Consider the following 17,481-nt stretch of genomic DNA (forward strand, 5'->3'; position numbering starts at 1 on the left):
GGCATCGTTCTAGCCTTGTTCGGGCCTCATCCTGGCATCGTTCTAGCCTTGTTCTGGCCTTGTCCTGGCCTCGCCCTGGCATTGTTCTAGCCTTGATCTGCCCTCGTTCTAGCCTCGTTCTGGTTCTCATGGACATGCATTGGGAGATAGTGATGTAATTTCTGACGTCTGGCCAGTCAGAACTTGCGGTCACCAGATGTTACCGCAGAACCGGAGTGGCGCCTAAAAAAAAAAATTAAGATGCCAGAGGGGGAGTATAAGACTGAATGTAGGGACCTTTCATTAGAATCATCACTCCAGCGCCAGAATAAAAATAAAAAAAAAAACCGCTCAGTGGTTCTTTTCTTTAAACGAAGTTTAAATAGACTGAACATATGCAAAGAAATGTCAATACAGCTGGCTGTGCATATGTTCATTCTTTATTGCTTTTTCAGGCAGGTTCTAGACAGAATCCACCTGAAAAGACATAAGCAAGCACATACCCTTAAACCCAAAACATTTATCTAATTCCCCTTAAAATAAAATCTAATGAATCCATGCCTTTGGTAAGCGAAAACACTGCTCCGTTGCAGAGACATCCACTTTAGGAATGATATGCAAATGAGATTGGAAGTGCTGTGGGCAGGAGGGAGCACTTCCACTGCCTTGACTCTCTGCTCCATTCTCAGCCTAATTCCGCCCTCCGTTAAGTGATTGACAGATATCACTGGTGCAGCACGTTGGTCGCCTAATGGAGGGCAGAGTTAGGCTGTGGTCATACTATCAGTATTTTACCTCAGTATTTGTAAGCCAAAACCAGGAGTGGGTGATAAATGCAGAAGTGGTGACGTGTTTCTATTATACTTTTCCTCTGTTCCTCTCCTGCTTTTGGCTTACAGATACGGATGTAAAATATTGATAGTGTGGTCGTAGCCTTAGACTCAGTATGGAGCGGAGAACCGTGGCAATTAGTGCTCCCTCCCGCCAAGAGCACTTCAAGCCTCATTTGCATATAGTTTCTAAAGTGGATTTCTACTCCACTAGGTGATGCACATGCGGCAGACGTGCTATATAACCATCATCAGACACAACCTATTTAAATATTTTCAGAGGGTTCTCCCCTCCCTCACTAAGAGAAGCTTTTGCACTCAAGGACTCCAGCCTATTACATCACCGACATATAAAATTACATTTCCCCTAAATCAGCAACTCCAAAGCCAGCGAATGGCTGGCTGCAGCGCCCTCTGGTGACGGGGGCAGTTTGCCGGGGGTTTCTGCACTCAATAAGGGTTGGAAGACTCCTCCTTTAACTCAGATATAGTTTGGAAGTGAAAGAAAATCTGACAATGAAGGTTTCAACCACAAAGCAGATGTACAAAATACAATTTACTCAGAATTGCTATAGACCAGGAGCACATTGCTTAATAACTAATCCGCAAACATCATTTCTTTTAGTGAACCCAGTAGACGCCTAGCAAAAAGCATTGACTGATAGATGACGAGACTTAAAACTGTATAGCTTAGTCAATATGTATATGTATATATAATATTTATATATTTTTTTTTTATTTTTCTCCCTTGCTTCACTGTCACAAGCGGGGCACCACAACTAAAATACTGTTCCCCTTAATATTTAATATTCTGCTCCAACTTGTACCACTCCGGATGGAAGGCCAATGTATTTTTTTTTCCCTTAAAGGGAACATGTCAATAGGACCAACCCCCCTATGCCATCTACAGGGGCACGTAAGTCATAGAAAGTGGAGTCAAATGATACCTTAATATCTGTAATCCGTTGAATGGTTCCTGAGAAATCTAGGTTTATCAAATATGTAAATGAGCGGAAAAGATCTGTAAAGAAGATCCTACTCTGACACAGATCTTTTCAGCTCATTTGCATATTTGAAAAACAGATTTCTCAGGAACCATTCAGCGGTTTACAGATGTCAAGGTATCATTTGATCCAGCTTCCTATGACCTACATGTCAATGTTGACGGCTTTGGAAGGTTGATCCTACGGACAGATGCCCTTTAACCTTTTTTTACATGACACTTGATCCAAACCTCCAGCGTCTTAATTGCCTGCAATGTAGTTTGTTGGGAAAAACTGCATTTGTTCTGTCTACACAATAGCAAAGGAGATGGAGCTAAAGGGTTCTGGAAAACCCACAACTACTTCACTCTTTACTCGTGTCTTACAAGAAGCCCTACCAATGCCATTTCAATATGTGGTGGATCTCAGAAGGTGGGAGGGTAGTAGTTGTTGGCACCTCTTGAAGAAACCCCAAAAATTGTGTTAACGTTGACTAAACATACAACTTCCGTATTTATGCAGTTCAGCTTCAGACAACAACTCACGCTAGGAATTATGATTAGAATAAGTTAATCTGGTATTTTTGGTAATAATTTTATATTCTAGTGGTATTTTACCATTACTTTCTCACAGTACATTTGTAGTTTGAACTGCTCTAGTGTGGTAAAAAAGCTTCCGCCTACACATATATGTGACATGAATTATGACAACACATATGTTGGGAGAAGGCTTGAGCAAGGGAAAATTAAGTGCATGTGATTGGGCACATTGCGTGTAGAGGGGACCAAGCATTATGTGACCTAGAGTGAGAACAGTGGATCGGTACATGATTAAAGAAGCCCTCCTCCCTTCAACGTTTTTATCCTCTTAATATATTGCAGTCACCATATTGAACAGCACTGTGTACTTACAATTGCTCATTCTACCTTTCTACCCAGCTAATTCTTCTCTTTTCCATTAGGTCTATGACATCACATGATTAATAACTGACTTGCTGAACCCTTCTAAGCTCTATGTAGACACAGGAGGTCAATTTTCCCTGTACGAGTGGTGAGTCACTGCAAAAGTCCCTGGCAGGGGAAGGGGGGGGGGGGGGAACAGCTGGGTTATGAGTTGAAGAGGGGAATGATAAATGCAGGGACAAGAGACTTCCTGTTTCTACATAAAACAGAGAAGAGAGAGGAATTAGCAGGGTAGAAAGGTAAAATGAGCAATTGTAAGTACACAGTGCTATACAATATGATGACTGCAATATATTAAGAAAATAAAAACTTTAATGGTAGGAGGAGGAGGGCTTATTTTAAAACTGTATTTACAAAAATACAAAATGTTCGGATGTAGCGTGATTAAAAACAAACAACTTCCAGAAACCCCTTTAAAAATAAAAAAAGGACAAAAATAAAGAGTAAAAACTTACTGTTAGAAATCCGTACAGTCCGCTTACGTCCAACTCTGTCAAGGCCAATGGGTGTGCTTTGTGAGAAGGCAAAGGGCCGTAAGCGAGCAGAGACAGCTTTGTATGGAGGCACTTTGTGTGAGGGAACAGGAGGACGAGGGATCGGCTACAAATGGGACAAAGATCAAAATAGATCTGGTTAGTAGACACATTATACAAAATACGCAAACCTCAACCAAATCTCCACAATGTTGACCCCAATCAAGAAGTTTTCAGATGTAAAACTACACAAAACATTGCAATATTTTTCACAACTTGTAGTTGTGCAAAAATGTTGTGATTTTTAGCATTTTCTTATGTCAGTCGCGCCCGGCCAGGTCCATCCACCTTTGAAAAAGTGGCTTAAACTTAGTCAGGAGGAGCGTGGCATGAAAGAGAGCGACGAAAAATCATCATCGTTTATGCCAAAAGTGCATCGTAAATGACTACAGAAGTATACTCTAGTTACTGACTGGCGTAAATTCCTTGCCATGGCATGTAGCGGCTGAAAAACGCACCAAATTCATTAAGTGGACACTCTTCATCAAGGCTGGCGTACAAAGTGAATCAAGGGTCTATATGTTCTATGAAACTTTACTTTTTTGTTTAGTTCCAGCACATGACAATGGTAGCGAATGATTGGCTGCAGTGGTGCCAGTAAAGCTAACACAACAATGCTGCGACGGTACATCATTTCTGCATCGGAGAAAACAACGATCAGCGGGGACCAAGGGAACAGCAGGAAAGGAAAGTACCGATCCTGTAGGAGAAAGTGACCTGTACTGCCTTCATGCAATAAATTGTAGTGCCAATGTGTGAGACAAGAAAGAAGAATGGCATTGTTCTTAGGGGATGATGTACAAACTTACACATAATAACACTCATACAAAAATATCATTAAAAAAGCCTGACATAGAATTGGTTATTCTTATGTAAAGATTACATGCAGTTACAAGAAAGAGGATTGTTTTATTGAAATGATCCAAGTATCTCTATATAGAAAGTTACATAATCAGCAATTAAAGGGATTATTCGGGACCATCTTTTCTTTTTTCTATGGGCCTTATGTTTCTAACTACCTGCCTGTTCTTCCCACCGCCGATCTCTGCCGGCTGACAGCGGTCACAGACCTCTCCTACTGGCGATCCTGCGGCTTTCGCTGATGTTATGTTGACAGAGCAGCTGCTTCTCTTCCGCTCTGCTCTGTTGACAAGGCGTGACTGCCGATGCAGTGATGACTCACAGCCGGCTCCCCGCAGTCTAACTGTGGGGAGCCAACTGACAATCAGCAGTCAAACCTTGTCGACAGAGCAGCCTGGAAGAAGAAGAGCTGCTCTGTAGATGCGCAGCAGCAGAATAGCAGGCCGGAGTGTTTAGTGACCACTCTGAGCTGGCGCCGGGTGGAACAGGAAGGTAGTGAGCAACTACCTGCCTGGTAGTTCTTACACCAATAGTAAAAAAAAAAAAAATAGTTCTGGAAAAACCCCTTAAGTCCAAGGGTGCATCAAAAACACCTCCATATCAGGGAACTACATTCACTTTAATTCTGCATTATACTTCTTTCATCAGGATTAGTCCCTGCATACTTTATATGGCATCATTTCTTTTTTTTTTTTACAGATACATTACCATTATTGCCATAGGAAACATTTTTTTGTCTTGAAAAATTTTATTCACTGCTGATGTATAAAAATGGATTGCCGTACAGATGAAAAAATGGTCGATTTTTGGTGATGAAAATTGGATGATTTTTATATGGATGGGAACGTCTCTCGCCACTTTCCTGTTCTCTTTCTAGAGGCAGTAATAGCAGAATTACATAAGGGAGCTGCAGTTCCTGTAACCTAAAGTGGAACATTACTTCCCCTCCCCGTCTACGATGATAATTGACTATACTGTACTATTCTGACCTTTCCAACTGGCAAAACAAGGCCGAGAGGGACGGCATTTTTAATTTCACGCAATTTTAACTTTTATTTACATCCTATAAAAGGTGACATTCAAAATTTTCCGTGCAATCAATTCTACCATGAGAAGGCGACAAGCATCACACAGGAAAAAGTATCAGTATTAATATATATAAAAAAAAAATGATATTTATTTAAGGCTTCACTACTTTTTTGCGCTCATGTATTGTACACATTTGTGACAAGTGGTTATAGCCTTCATATTTAATAGGGCCCATAGTCCACCTGCTAACTATCCAACTACCCCAGAAAACATGCATGTTCAGGTCGATCTAGCGTGCATGTTTACTACCACGGACATGGGGCAGAAGGGGATTCCAGTCACCCCTAGCATTGCCCAGGCTCTTATTTCCATTTTGGAGTCAGATTTTGCCAAATTTGCCAGAAAAAAAAAAAAAGAAGTGCAACTAGGGACTCTATAGCGACAGGGTCTGTTCCGCAGGATTGGCGCATAGCAAATGTGGTGCCAATATTCAAAAAGGGCTCTAAAAGTGAACCTGGAAATTATAGGCCAGTAAGTCTAACCTCTATTGTTGGTAAAATATTTGAAGGGTTTCTGAGGGATGTTATTCTGGATTATCTCAATGAGAATAACTGTTTAACTCCATATCAGCATGGGTTTATGAGAAATCGCTCCTGTCAAACCAATCTAATCAGTTTTTATGAAGAGGTAAGCTATAGGCTGGACCACGGTGAGTCATTGGACGTGGTATATCTCGATTTTTCCAAAGCGTTTGATACCGTGCCGCACAAGAGGTTGGTACACAAAATGAGAATGCTTGGTCTGGGGGAAAATGTGTGTAAATGGGTTAGTAACTGGCTTAGTGATGAAAAGCAGAGGGTGGTTATAAATGGTATAGTCTCTAACTGGGTCGCTGTGACCAGTGGGGTACCGCAGGGGTCAGTATTGGGACCTGTTCTCTTCAACATATTCATTAATGATCTGGTAGAAGGTTTACACAGTAAAATATCGATATTTGCAGATGATACAAAACTATGTAAAGCAGTTAATACAAGAGAAGATAGTATTCTGCTACAGATGGATCTGGATAAGTTGGAAACTTGGGCTGAAAGGTGGCAGATGAGGTTTAACAATGATAAATGTAAGGTTATACACATGGGAAGAAGGAATCAATGTCACCATTACACACTGAACGGGAAACCACTGGGTAAATCTGACAGGGAGAAGGACTTGGGGATCCTAGTTAATGATAAACTTACCTGGAGCAGCCAGTGCCAGGCAGCAGCTGCCAAGGCAAACAGGATCATGGGGTGCATTAAAAGAGGTCTGGATACACATGATGAGAGCATTATACTGCCTCTGTACAAATCCCTAGTTAGACCGCACATGGAGTACTGTGTCCAGTTTTGGGCACCGGTGCTCAGGAAGGATATAATGGAACTAGAGAGAGTACAAAGGAGGGCAACAAAATTAATAAAGGGGATGGGAGAACTACAATACCCAGATAGATTAGCGAAATTAGGATTATTTAGTCTAGAAAAAAGACGACTGAGGGGCGATCTAATAACCATGTATAAGTATATAAGGGGACAATACAAATATCTCGCTGAGGATCTGTTTATACCAAGGAAGGTGACGGGCACAAGGGGGCATTCTTTGCGTCTGGAGGAGAGAAGGTTTTTCCACCAACATAGAAGAGGATTCTTTACTGTTAGGGCAGTGAGAATCTGGAATTGCTTGCCTGAGGAGGTGGTGATGGCTAACTCAGTCGAGGGGTTCAAGAGAGGCCTGGATGTCTTCCTGGAGCAGAACAATATTGTATCATACAATTAGGTTCTGTAGAAGGACGTAGATCTGGGGATTTATTATGATGGAATATAGGCTGAACTGGATGGACAAATGTCTTTTTTCGGCCTTACTAACTATGTTACTATGTTACTATGTAACAGGCAGTGGTAATTTTGTGGTGAAAGGGCAGACACCATGACTGAACATATGGCCACCTTTTTAAGTCAATGGGATTCATTGAAGGTGTTGTACAGGCTTGGGGTTCAAGTCTGCAGTTACTCTATATGACTGCAGACTTGTGCCAGGATTCTCATATGCCGGCACAGGGAGCATTCTGGCACAAGCATGTGATTTGCATACATGCAGTCATGTGTTGACTAGACGTGTGCGAACTCCCTCAAGACAAGGGAATTGAGCAAGGCCAGACACGTCTAGTTGGAATGTGGTTGGAAGTATGGAAATTCAAAACTTGCAGTTACCGGACTGCCCACCAGAATCCTGACAGTGCACACTGTTCGATATCAAGAATTTCTCCAGTATGTTGGAAATCTGCTTGTAGGCATTTTTTAGATTTTTTTTTTAGTTTTTAAATTGTTGATCTGCTCTAAAATCTTCCTCAAAAATCACTTGAAAATATCTTAATATTGATTTCTATAGGAAATAGATTTTGCTGTTCATAAATGGATTGTTTTGCGTTTTTGCTTTCTAATGAAAAAAAAAATGTGGATCACTTCTTTGAAGTGGATCCTGATGGAATCTACACCAAACTAGGCACTGTTCAAACAAAAGGCCGCAAAAACGGTTCAGAAACAAAAAAAAACAAAACAAAAAAAACACTTAAAAACCACTGAAATTCTTTAGCCAAAAGACTCCACCAAAAATGGAAATTTGACTGAAACAATTTCCAGTTGAAATACTTGTGGCTTTTTTAACACAGATTTTTTTTTTAATGTGAACATAATGATAACGAGCCTTTTAGGGGACTATGATGCTCACTGCTCAAATACTCTATAGTGGTGTTTCTTGGGGTGGTGTTCTCTGGAGGACATAAATGACAAGAGCTGCCTCCATTACAGTAGGAAAAGTATGGTCGTAAAGTTTCATCAAGGGGTATGCTTCCAGTGGGCCATCTATGGGTTTTGTCACTATTACACTACGGTTGGGGTAACTGTATAGGATTCCCGGAGGGTATGGTGGCACGAGGCCATGGACGGCACAAGGCCATGGATGGCCCTAGAAAATCTAATATGAGGAAAGGTTATTTCAATAATCCACTTAAGACTACCAATATGTTAAAAAAAAATACTCCCAAGAATTTTTTTATTTGCTAAAACTGTCTACATGTGTATCGTAAGTGGAATAATAAACCTGCCGATTACCATCTTGTCCAGGTTATAGCGTCTCTGGTCCTCTTCTTGTTCATGTGGCTGAAATTTCAACTCTCTGGATCACATCGGGGTTTGTGTGTGAGCCGGAAGTTTCTTTTAGGCCACGCTCACACAATCAGTATTTTACCTCAGTATTGGTAAGCCAAAACCAGGAGAGGAACAATCAGAGGAAAAGTGTAATAGAAACACTTCATCACTTCTGCATATTTCACCCATTTCTCGTTTTGACTTACAAATACTGGTGTAAAATACTGAACGTGTGAATGTAGCCTTATAACATAAGACTATGGAGCCTCCATAGGACTTTGTGACAGACTAATGTCAGCCAAACCTGCCAATAATGACAGGTTCGGCCAACAGTCTAATGTCTATAGGGGCGGCTACTGACTTTATGGGAAAATCGGCAGCTTTTTCATAGAGAACCCAGGAGCACTCAGCTAAATGAGAGCTCCTGTGTATCGGAGAGTCAGCTGAGATAGCTGCCGGTCAAAACATTGGCTGCAGCATGGTTTGCTCGACTGCCATCTCATGTGTGTGGCCAACTTTACAGTGTAAAAGCAACTTCCATTTCACACCGAGCCCAGTGTAAGTCGGCAAGTCGGAATTTCAGTCTCGCAAGCGTAAGGAGGACCGAAACGGCGCTGGAACCTTGTAAAGACAAGGACCAGTAAGTATTTTATTGTACTTTCACTAAAAAAAGAAAACACATATCTAGACAGGTTAATAAGACAGAGAATAAAAATGTCCTGGGAGTGCTTCTAAATATTACTTTTCAACATACCGTACTTGTTTTAAACAGTAAACAGGTCAGATAAGGGCACAGAACGAAATATGATTAAATGATTAGCTCACAGATCTTGTAATAAATGATTAATGTTCAGTAGCATGCGGTATCTCAACAGCCCCAATCAACACAACATACTATCAATTTTATTGATGTTTGAATACAATTAGTAAGGAAATCAAGAAACTGGAGTTAGTCGAAGAGGATGCATGCTTCATTCTTAAGGAAAGAAATTATGATAAGAGGAATGTTAGGACACAATTCAAGAGAAGATTCAGAAGGTCTTTCATTTTGAAGAGAGGTCATGCTCCAAAGCTTACTTTTTGAAGCATATCTCCATTCTCTTCATCCTCGCTTGTCGCATAAAGGTTGACACCTCCTATTACAGAAATTGGTCTTCTTTTATAATTCCCTTGGAACTCCATGCCAGGTTTGCAAACTTTTGTTTCTTCACTAACAGACTGTGAAGAAAATGTACAGTTCCCACCATCTGCATTTTGGCAATCCATAGGAATCGAATCTTCTGGAATGGAGAAACTGCGAATGGCCATCTGACCATAATCCGAAAGAGGTCTCGGCCTGCACCGGCTTTTTCCTGTGACCCATTTCTGAGCTGAAACTTTTTGAGATTCTGCCTTTTCCTCATCTTGAGATGTTGATTTGGTCCAGGAATCTTCTGTCGTAACCTTTTTTAAAATGTGAACAATGCAAGTGAGGTAACCGGATGAATGTTAGCCCAATTAACAAAACTTACAATAAAAAGAAGGAAGACAATGACAATGACTTGTGTCTGTACATGTGAGGCCTAATGGTGCACACTGTGCTGCTCATTTGACTGTTAGAATTGAGCACAACAAAATGATGTTAACCAATTACAACCAAAAATTATCATTAAAGAAAAAATTGAGAAGCTATACAACGGTCAGATACACTACTTGATTCCATAGATGAACTAATGCCATTAAAGCCCCCCATAGAGAATAGACAGTGGTCAGCCGAACATTTGGATGACAACAGTCGTGCCCCATACACAGAAACTCTCAGTTATGCCAAATGCTCGTGTTCTCCATGAGAGATCTCCTGTCAGACTAATCTAGTGGTGGCTTATATCTCAGAGAACCAAAGAATCTGCAGTTTAAAATTCTGATTTGACAGATCGTATTCTCCCAAGACATCTGTGGGAGGCCCCCCACACCCATAAGACTGTTGGCCAGTCCTGCCAATATCAGCAGATTCTGATGACTATAGTCAAACGCAGTGTTCCCCAACTGCAATCCTCAAGAGCCACCAACAGATCAGGTTTTCAAGACGTCCTGAAAATATGACTTGATTGTGGCTCTTGAAGACTGGAGTTGGGGACCACTGGTCTAACGTGTAGGGGGGTATTGATCACTCAATTTTCATGACAGAATGGATTCCTGTAATAGAATATTACAAATAAAATAGATTTACTTGTGGCTTCAAGATAGAATATTTACTTAGTACTCATGTGCACTTCCTTGCTTTTGATGGTCAAAAAAAAAGGGTCCAGTCATGGCTCTTCATTTTGTCAACAGTGGCATAGTTGCCTGGTATTTGTTTCCTCATTCATACCCAATACCCCCTGCTTGCTAACTTTCCATGTTGGTTTTCGGAAGATAGGAACATTTTTATTTTTTTGATGCCCACATGACTTTCTGATAGGTCACGTTCTATCCATGCCCTGACACCCTGAAGATAGTCTACATGCAAGTGTAGTGCAGTGGAAAAGTTCGGTGATGCGTTGCTTTCTGGAGGCTTCTCTTGGACACAGGAGACTTAAAAACTCTACAAGGAGCACTCTTCACTTTCTGGAAACCTTACAGATCTTCCTCTTGATTTGTCCAATTCCCTTCCTCTAAATTGCCAACAGCGCTGTTCCTCTGGAAAGGGGAATCCTGCACAGAGTCTTTCCACCTAACTAAAAAAAGGAATGGGCCAGCAAAACCTGATCTCCATCTAATCAAAAAACCAATAACAACAGCATGGACAACCTCTATGCATGAAAGCTCAATATTATGTGTGGTCATCAGTTTTCCCACATATGTTCATCTCTCTTCTGCTATTGCATTGGAACAAGGTATTTTTTAATTCAGGACTTTAGGAAAGCTTGAAAACAAAGCCCACGGCAACTGCTAGGAAGCCATATTGGTCATTACCCACTTTTCACTACAACTAAATATTAAAATGGCTAATAATGATATCATACAAATTAAGGGGAATGCATCATCTGAAAATTAACTATTGTTTAACTCATTTTTTTTGTATCAAATGTATTTTAAAGACATTTTGACATAGTTCACATCACCATCTATATAACTGACCACTGAAGCTATCTTAGGAGTCATACTTCCTATTCTTACAGAAACACTTTTCAGTAGCCTCATTATCATCAGAGGCAGGATTACAATGACAGGTAACACCTCTATACAAGGCCGATAACACAGGATCTACCAATCACAATAGAAGATGTCCCTTCCCAATGATCTTTGCACCTCTGATTAGACACTTCATTAGAAAAAGATAGTGTGCAAGTCAGTCTAATGTACAGAAAGTACAGAAAGTGCAGAAAGTACAAGTCTAGAATAACCCTAGTGTTGAATGTGAAAATTGCATGATTTGTAAAAAAAAATTTTTAATATAAAGATTACAATCTGAAAAAAAAAACATTACCAAAAAAATACATTTCACATAAAATCCTGATTTAAGCAATAAGTCATTTTCCGATTATACATTTTCATTAAAGGGGCTGTCCAGGATTAGAAGAACATGACTAATCAGCAACTGTACCACCTCAGACCTTGGGTTGTATGTAATATTCCAGCTCAGCTCCATTTATTTCAATGAGGCCAGGTTGTTATACCAGACACAACCAATGGTCAGGGGTGGCGCAGGTTTCTAAAAGAAAGCAGACAATTTTCCAATCCTACTTAACTCCTTTAAGTCCAGTGATTTTTTTAAATGATGGCACCTGCACACACAAATATCTAAAACATAATATAAATGCCAATATGATTAAAAAAAAAACAACAACATAAAAAACATCTAAAAATACAGAGTAAGGGATGAGAATACCTTTGTATCTGTAACAGACACTGGGGGTCCACAGAAGCAATGCAACAAGTGACAAGTAACTGTGGGCATCCCGACCTCCGATCACTTAGTGCCAAGCTGTTCCATACAACACAGTGTTTGCCTTTTATTTGCTGTCTATATTTGCAAGTGAACCTTGTACCGCACACAGGGCAGCACCTTTACCGAAGCTTTTCTTAACTCATTAAATTCAAACTCGAAGGAGAATTTTATTTCAGACATTATGTAATTCATAGAAGGGGTAAATATGGAGAATGTACTGTAGGGTGGAGTACAAATACATATTAGAACACTTTTCTGGACGGTAAAAATGTACAAGGGTTACTCAAAACTTAAATAGGACCTGTCATGTCCCCAAATGCTATCAACCTGCAGATATATGGTTAATCTGCAGGGAATTGCATTCTGAATCAATGCGTTAGTTGCACTGAATGCTATTTTATTCCTCCCAGAACGTTATCCCTCCCCTCGACAGCCTCCAGCTTTCAGTCGTAGGGCTAAGCCGGCATTGCTTCAGTCACTTGTCAGTGTATAATGAGTGGAGTCTGAAACCAGCTGGCTACGCAGTGCATCAGAGCCGGCTATCAGTCAGAGCCGGTACGTGGTTAGAGCTGCCAAAGATTGTTCACTGAGTGGGGACTAGAACCGTGCTGGCCACGCCTATGACTGAAAGCCGGAGGCTGTCGGGAGGAATAAAAGTCCATTTGCTCCCAGCAGCCGGACTCTCAGTGTGGCGGCCACCACTGATTTAGAACACTATTAACCTGCATATTAAACCCATATCTGCAGGTTAGTAGCATTTGGGAACATGACAGATTCCCTTTAAACTACAATTTCCCCTTTAATAGATTTTAGAGTCCTTTATGCTGTGGATTAGGTGATAACTTCTTGCTATAGAATACACCGTTAAATATTTTTTTTCCTTTTATATCTAATGTGTCTTACCATCACCTGACATCATTGAATGTGGCTGAAGCTACAGACTGTTGGGTAATCTCTGCTCTACAAGTCTTCCAAGAATTTTTTTTTTCTTTTCAAGGAACTGCTAACCATTGCAAAACTCGTATTTCCCACTATACTAATCAACACATACAGTAAGTTACGGTGTCACAACAGCAAGTCAGGTCACACTCTGACCCTGTCACCCAAGAGGGGTTAAAGGTTAGAACCAAAAAGTAGAAATCAGTGTGGGACCCAGGCTGAGTGGATTTAGCAGAGAATCAAATGGATTGTGTATTGGTTCTTTTAAACCATTCTAAAACATCGATTAAAAAAAAAAAATTAAGGTCAGTTTCACAAATCCGACATTCAAGCAGAATAGGAGATATCACACACAAAAAAACAAGGTGGCAAAGGTTCACGTCCTCATGAGTGCGAGGTACTCTTTGTAGCCACTCTCTGCGCAGACTGGTCAGTGAGGGTCCGTCTCTATTTAATCCATGTTAGGGCATTTGAAAATGGTGACTGAATGAGAAAAACCGCCTGTAAGCACGGAATAGTGGATCCTAAGAGGAGAAGAAACAGCCCCTAGTAATAGGCACTTGGCACTACAGCAGGTCACCGTCTACCGGACTCACTAATCACCGACATTTCACATTTTTCAGTAAAACATTAGTCGCGGCGTTATACTATTATATCGTATAAGTTATACGCATATAGTATTTAACTTTTGATTTTAGTCCTAGCTGTCATACCAAGGCATCGTTTCCGCAAGTATCCTATTTTTCCAAGGACATATACAGGCAAGACTTATCACTCAGTACTAATGCAAATGGACATAACAGATTTTTGCTGTAAATTTATCTAGCGCATACCAGACAATTACACCGTGGTGAAACGTACCGCTTAACAAGTCATAATACTGTCATAAATGTATTACAATGCATGACGAAGGGTATTGGCGAATCACTACCCCTTCTCGATCCCTACCAAAATATCGATGACATACACGAAGATGGATTACTTTGGCCACAGCAGCCTTCATTAAATGAACCAGATAAATATTAATAATCCCCAAATGACTCCAGATATATAGGAAATGCCGGAGCAGAGCCGACCCCTCCTCCCCCCGGTGTGGGCAGAGGCCGGCATGACAATGGGTTGGAGTGGGTGGGGGGCATTAATTAGTGGGACGGCGTTGGTGGGGTCATTTATACGGCAGGGTTAGGGGTGGGCCCGCTTCTCTGGGGTCAAGTCTAGTCTCGCCCGCCCACCCTTATGGTTCTTGACTATGTGCTTGAAGGCAATTTTTGGGTCATGGTGGCTTTTGGCGGTTGGGGGGAGTTCCTTGAAGTTGGTAAAAAATTGGTTTGGGAGATCCATTGGTATATGGTTTCCTACTTTTGGAAATTAACATGGTTTTGGATCTGGTGAAATGTGGAGGGGAGTTTCGGCAAGGGTTGTTGAATCACCAGGAAGTTCAAGTGAACATTGGAACCCTTGTGGTTATGGTGCTCCCGAGCCAGTAGGGTAACTGCTGGGAATAATTTTTGGTACATTTTATGTTCTCTTTATATTGGTAATCACCAGATTTCGGGAGCTTCAAGGACTCCTCCTAGCGCGTGAATGATATTTATACTTTAATGTTTTATTGTTGTTTTAATAAAGGCTGCTGTGGCCATTATTATCCAAAGAATTTTGCTGTCACTATTTATTTTAAGGGGTAGTAATTAAGGAGTGGTATGGTCAATGGGTGTGAATTGTAAGGGTTATCCCCACAGGAACTTCGACAATACCAGGGTCATGTAAAGGTTCCCATGTTGAGAGAACAGGCATAGGGAAACATGTCCTGGAAATTTAAACATGCAAATAGTTTCTAAGTAGAGGAAGAGAACTGGAACTCTAGTGCCACTTATTGCAAGTACCAATCTTAAAAGTCAATATCGACCACTAAAAGGGCCATGGCCAATGACTTAGGGTACCGTCACACTGAAACGACGCTGTCGATCGCTGCAGCGTCGCTGTTTGGTCGCTGGAGAGCTGTCACACAGACAGCTCTCCAGCGACCAACGATCCCGAAGTCCCCTGGTAACCAGCGTAAACGTGAAAAAACAAATTACATACTTACATTCCGGTGTCTGTCCTCCGGCGCTGTGCTCTCCTCTGCACTGTCAGCGCCGGTCAGCCGTAAAGCAGAGCGGTGAAGTCACTGCTGTGCTTACTGGCTGGCCAGCGCTGACACAGGATGCAGGAGGAGTGCAGAGAAGCAGAGCGCCGGGGACAGACAGCAGAAGGTAAGTATGTAGTGTTTGTTTTTTTACGTTTACGCTGGTAACCAGGGTAAACATCGGGTTACTAAGCGCGGCCCTGTGCTTAGTAACCCGATGTTTACCCTGGTTACCAGTGACGACATCGCTGAATCGGCGTCACACACGCCGATTCAGCGATGTCAGCGGGAGATCCAGCGACGAAATAAAGTTTCAGACGATCTGCTACGACGTACGATTCTCAGCGGGGTCCCTGATCGCAGTAGCGTGTCAGACACAGCGAGATCGTAACGATATCGCTGGAACGTCACGGATCGTGCCGTCCTAGCGATCAAAGTGCCACTGTGTGACGGTACCCTTAGGATAGAAAGCCAAAACAGAATCTCCATTTGCAGACACGTGTTTTTTTGTGGTGTTGGAACCTCATCAGTGCAAGGCAGGAAAGAACTGGTTTGATTGGGTGAGAGCCCTCTGATAGGGGGCCTAAGGAGTAATTTTCTCCTTGTTGATGGCACTAAGTCAGTGTCGGGAGACTTATAGGCTGTGCAAGGGAAGTTAAATATTTACATTTCCAGATATATATTATCACTTAGCATTTTTTCTTGTTTTTAGCAGTTACACTCTACCTTCATAACTGGGAATATATATTTACATATATTTTAATTTTAGAAACAGTAAAGTTCCAATATATGAGCGGTGTCAGATACTGCTCTTTGGCCCCATACACGAGAATACTTTATAACTGCACTTCCAGAAATAACCAGTGAACAAGAGCCCCACTGTTTTGTGTTCTGGACACACAAGGTTTTTAAAAGGGGAAATTTTCAAGACAGTAAGGTTTCCCTTATCCGACAATTTGGACTCATAACCATCCCAAGAATGGGGCTCTGTAATCTGGGAACCAGGCTCTCCAGAGCATGATCTTCAATCAAGTGTCGGTGCTCATGCTGTACATCTTCTCTACTCCATTCACTGTCTTTGGGAAAGTCGTAAAAAGCTTAACAGTCGAGAGCCGGGTTCCCTAAGCCACGTTCTGATGATTGCTTTGGTTCCCAGTCGTCAGACCCCCCAGTGCTCAGTAATTTACATACTATCTTGGAAATAACACTATAATAACAGGACAACATCAGCATGTAGTTTGTATGTTCTCCCCGTGTTTGCTGGGTTTCCTCCGGGTTCTCCGGTTTCCTCCCACACTTGAAAGACCATAGTGATAGGTAACGTAGATTGCGAGCCCCAGTGGGGACAGCGATGATAACGTGTGCAAACTGTAAAGCGCTGCGGAATTAATGGCGCTATATAAGTGAGTAAACTAAATACCACAGATTACAAGATAACAGTCAAAGTCACTGGCCTGTGATGTGACGTGAGGCCCCACAGACTTCCTGCTCTCTTCTGCTCACTTTATATAATACTGTTAACATTTACAGCTCTTCACTTCCCACTTCTGTAATTTACCCATCTCAGCTGGCCAAGTTTTACTTTCACTTGGCGTCTACAGTAAAAACTTATATAAAGACAATGTCAAATCACAGGTTTGCCTTTTTTTTTTTCTGTAACAGAACTTAATGTCATATCTATATATTCGTATGTCAAAGTCTGAGCACGGACCGTTAGTCAAGGACTGGCAGCAGATCTCCTGACCCAAACTTTAGAGCCTCCTAGATATGTAGGAGGCTGTCAAGTTCAGGTCAGAAGACCAGCAAACAGTCCATGTATCACGGTCCGTGATCAGACCATGACAAGAATGTGCGAATGCCGGCATGCTGACTTAGGCTGTAAGACTGAACCGTATAGCCGGCCACTAATTTCTGGGAGGTTCTGTTTCATGGATGAAGTTTTGTCACTAAAATCAGTTGTGAAGTCTTTTAATATTGTCTTACATTCATCGTTAGTTTGATAAGTAAAATGTACTTGTAAAAAGTATCTAAAAGAACGCACCTCATTTTTCAGAACGATCAATAACTATTCAAACATGTTTAGCTCCTATTCCAAGAGTAGTGCCTCACAATGAGCTGCCACGTGCAGTAGAAAGCACCACACACCCT

At 41.4% G+C, this 17,481-nt stretch overlaps 1 protein-coding gene across 3 annotated transcripts in view; it reads right to left on the reverse strand.

Moving 5' to 3' along the window:
• Window positions 1-17,481, reverse strand: part of SPATA13 (spermatogenesis associated 13) — an 80,356-nt gene that overhangs the window by 36,726 nt on the left and 26,149 nt on the right. For 2 of the 3 annotated variants that reach the window (XM_069759064.1, XM_069759065.1), the window contains one exon: window positions 3,210-3,354. In XM_069759064.1, coding sequence (XP_069615165.1) covers window positions 3,210-3,354 — 145 coding nt within the window. Of the gene's footprint in view, window positions 1-3,209; window positions 3,355-9,436; window positions 9,803-17,481 lie in introns of all 3 variants that reach the window. The other variant, XM_069759063.1, reaches the window with a different exon arrangement.

The sequence above is a fragment of the Ranitomeya imitator genome, chromosome 3, assembly GCF_032444005.1.
Source record: "Ranitomeya imitator isolate aRanImi1 chromosome 3, aRanImi1.pri, whole genome shotgun sequence".
Classification (NCBI taxonomy): domain Eukaryota; kingdom Metazoa; phylum Chordata; class Amphibia; order Anura; family Dendrobatidae; genus Ranitomeya; species Ranitomeya imitator.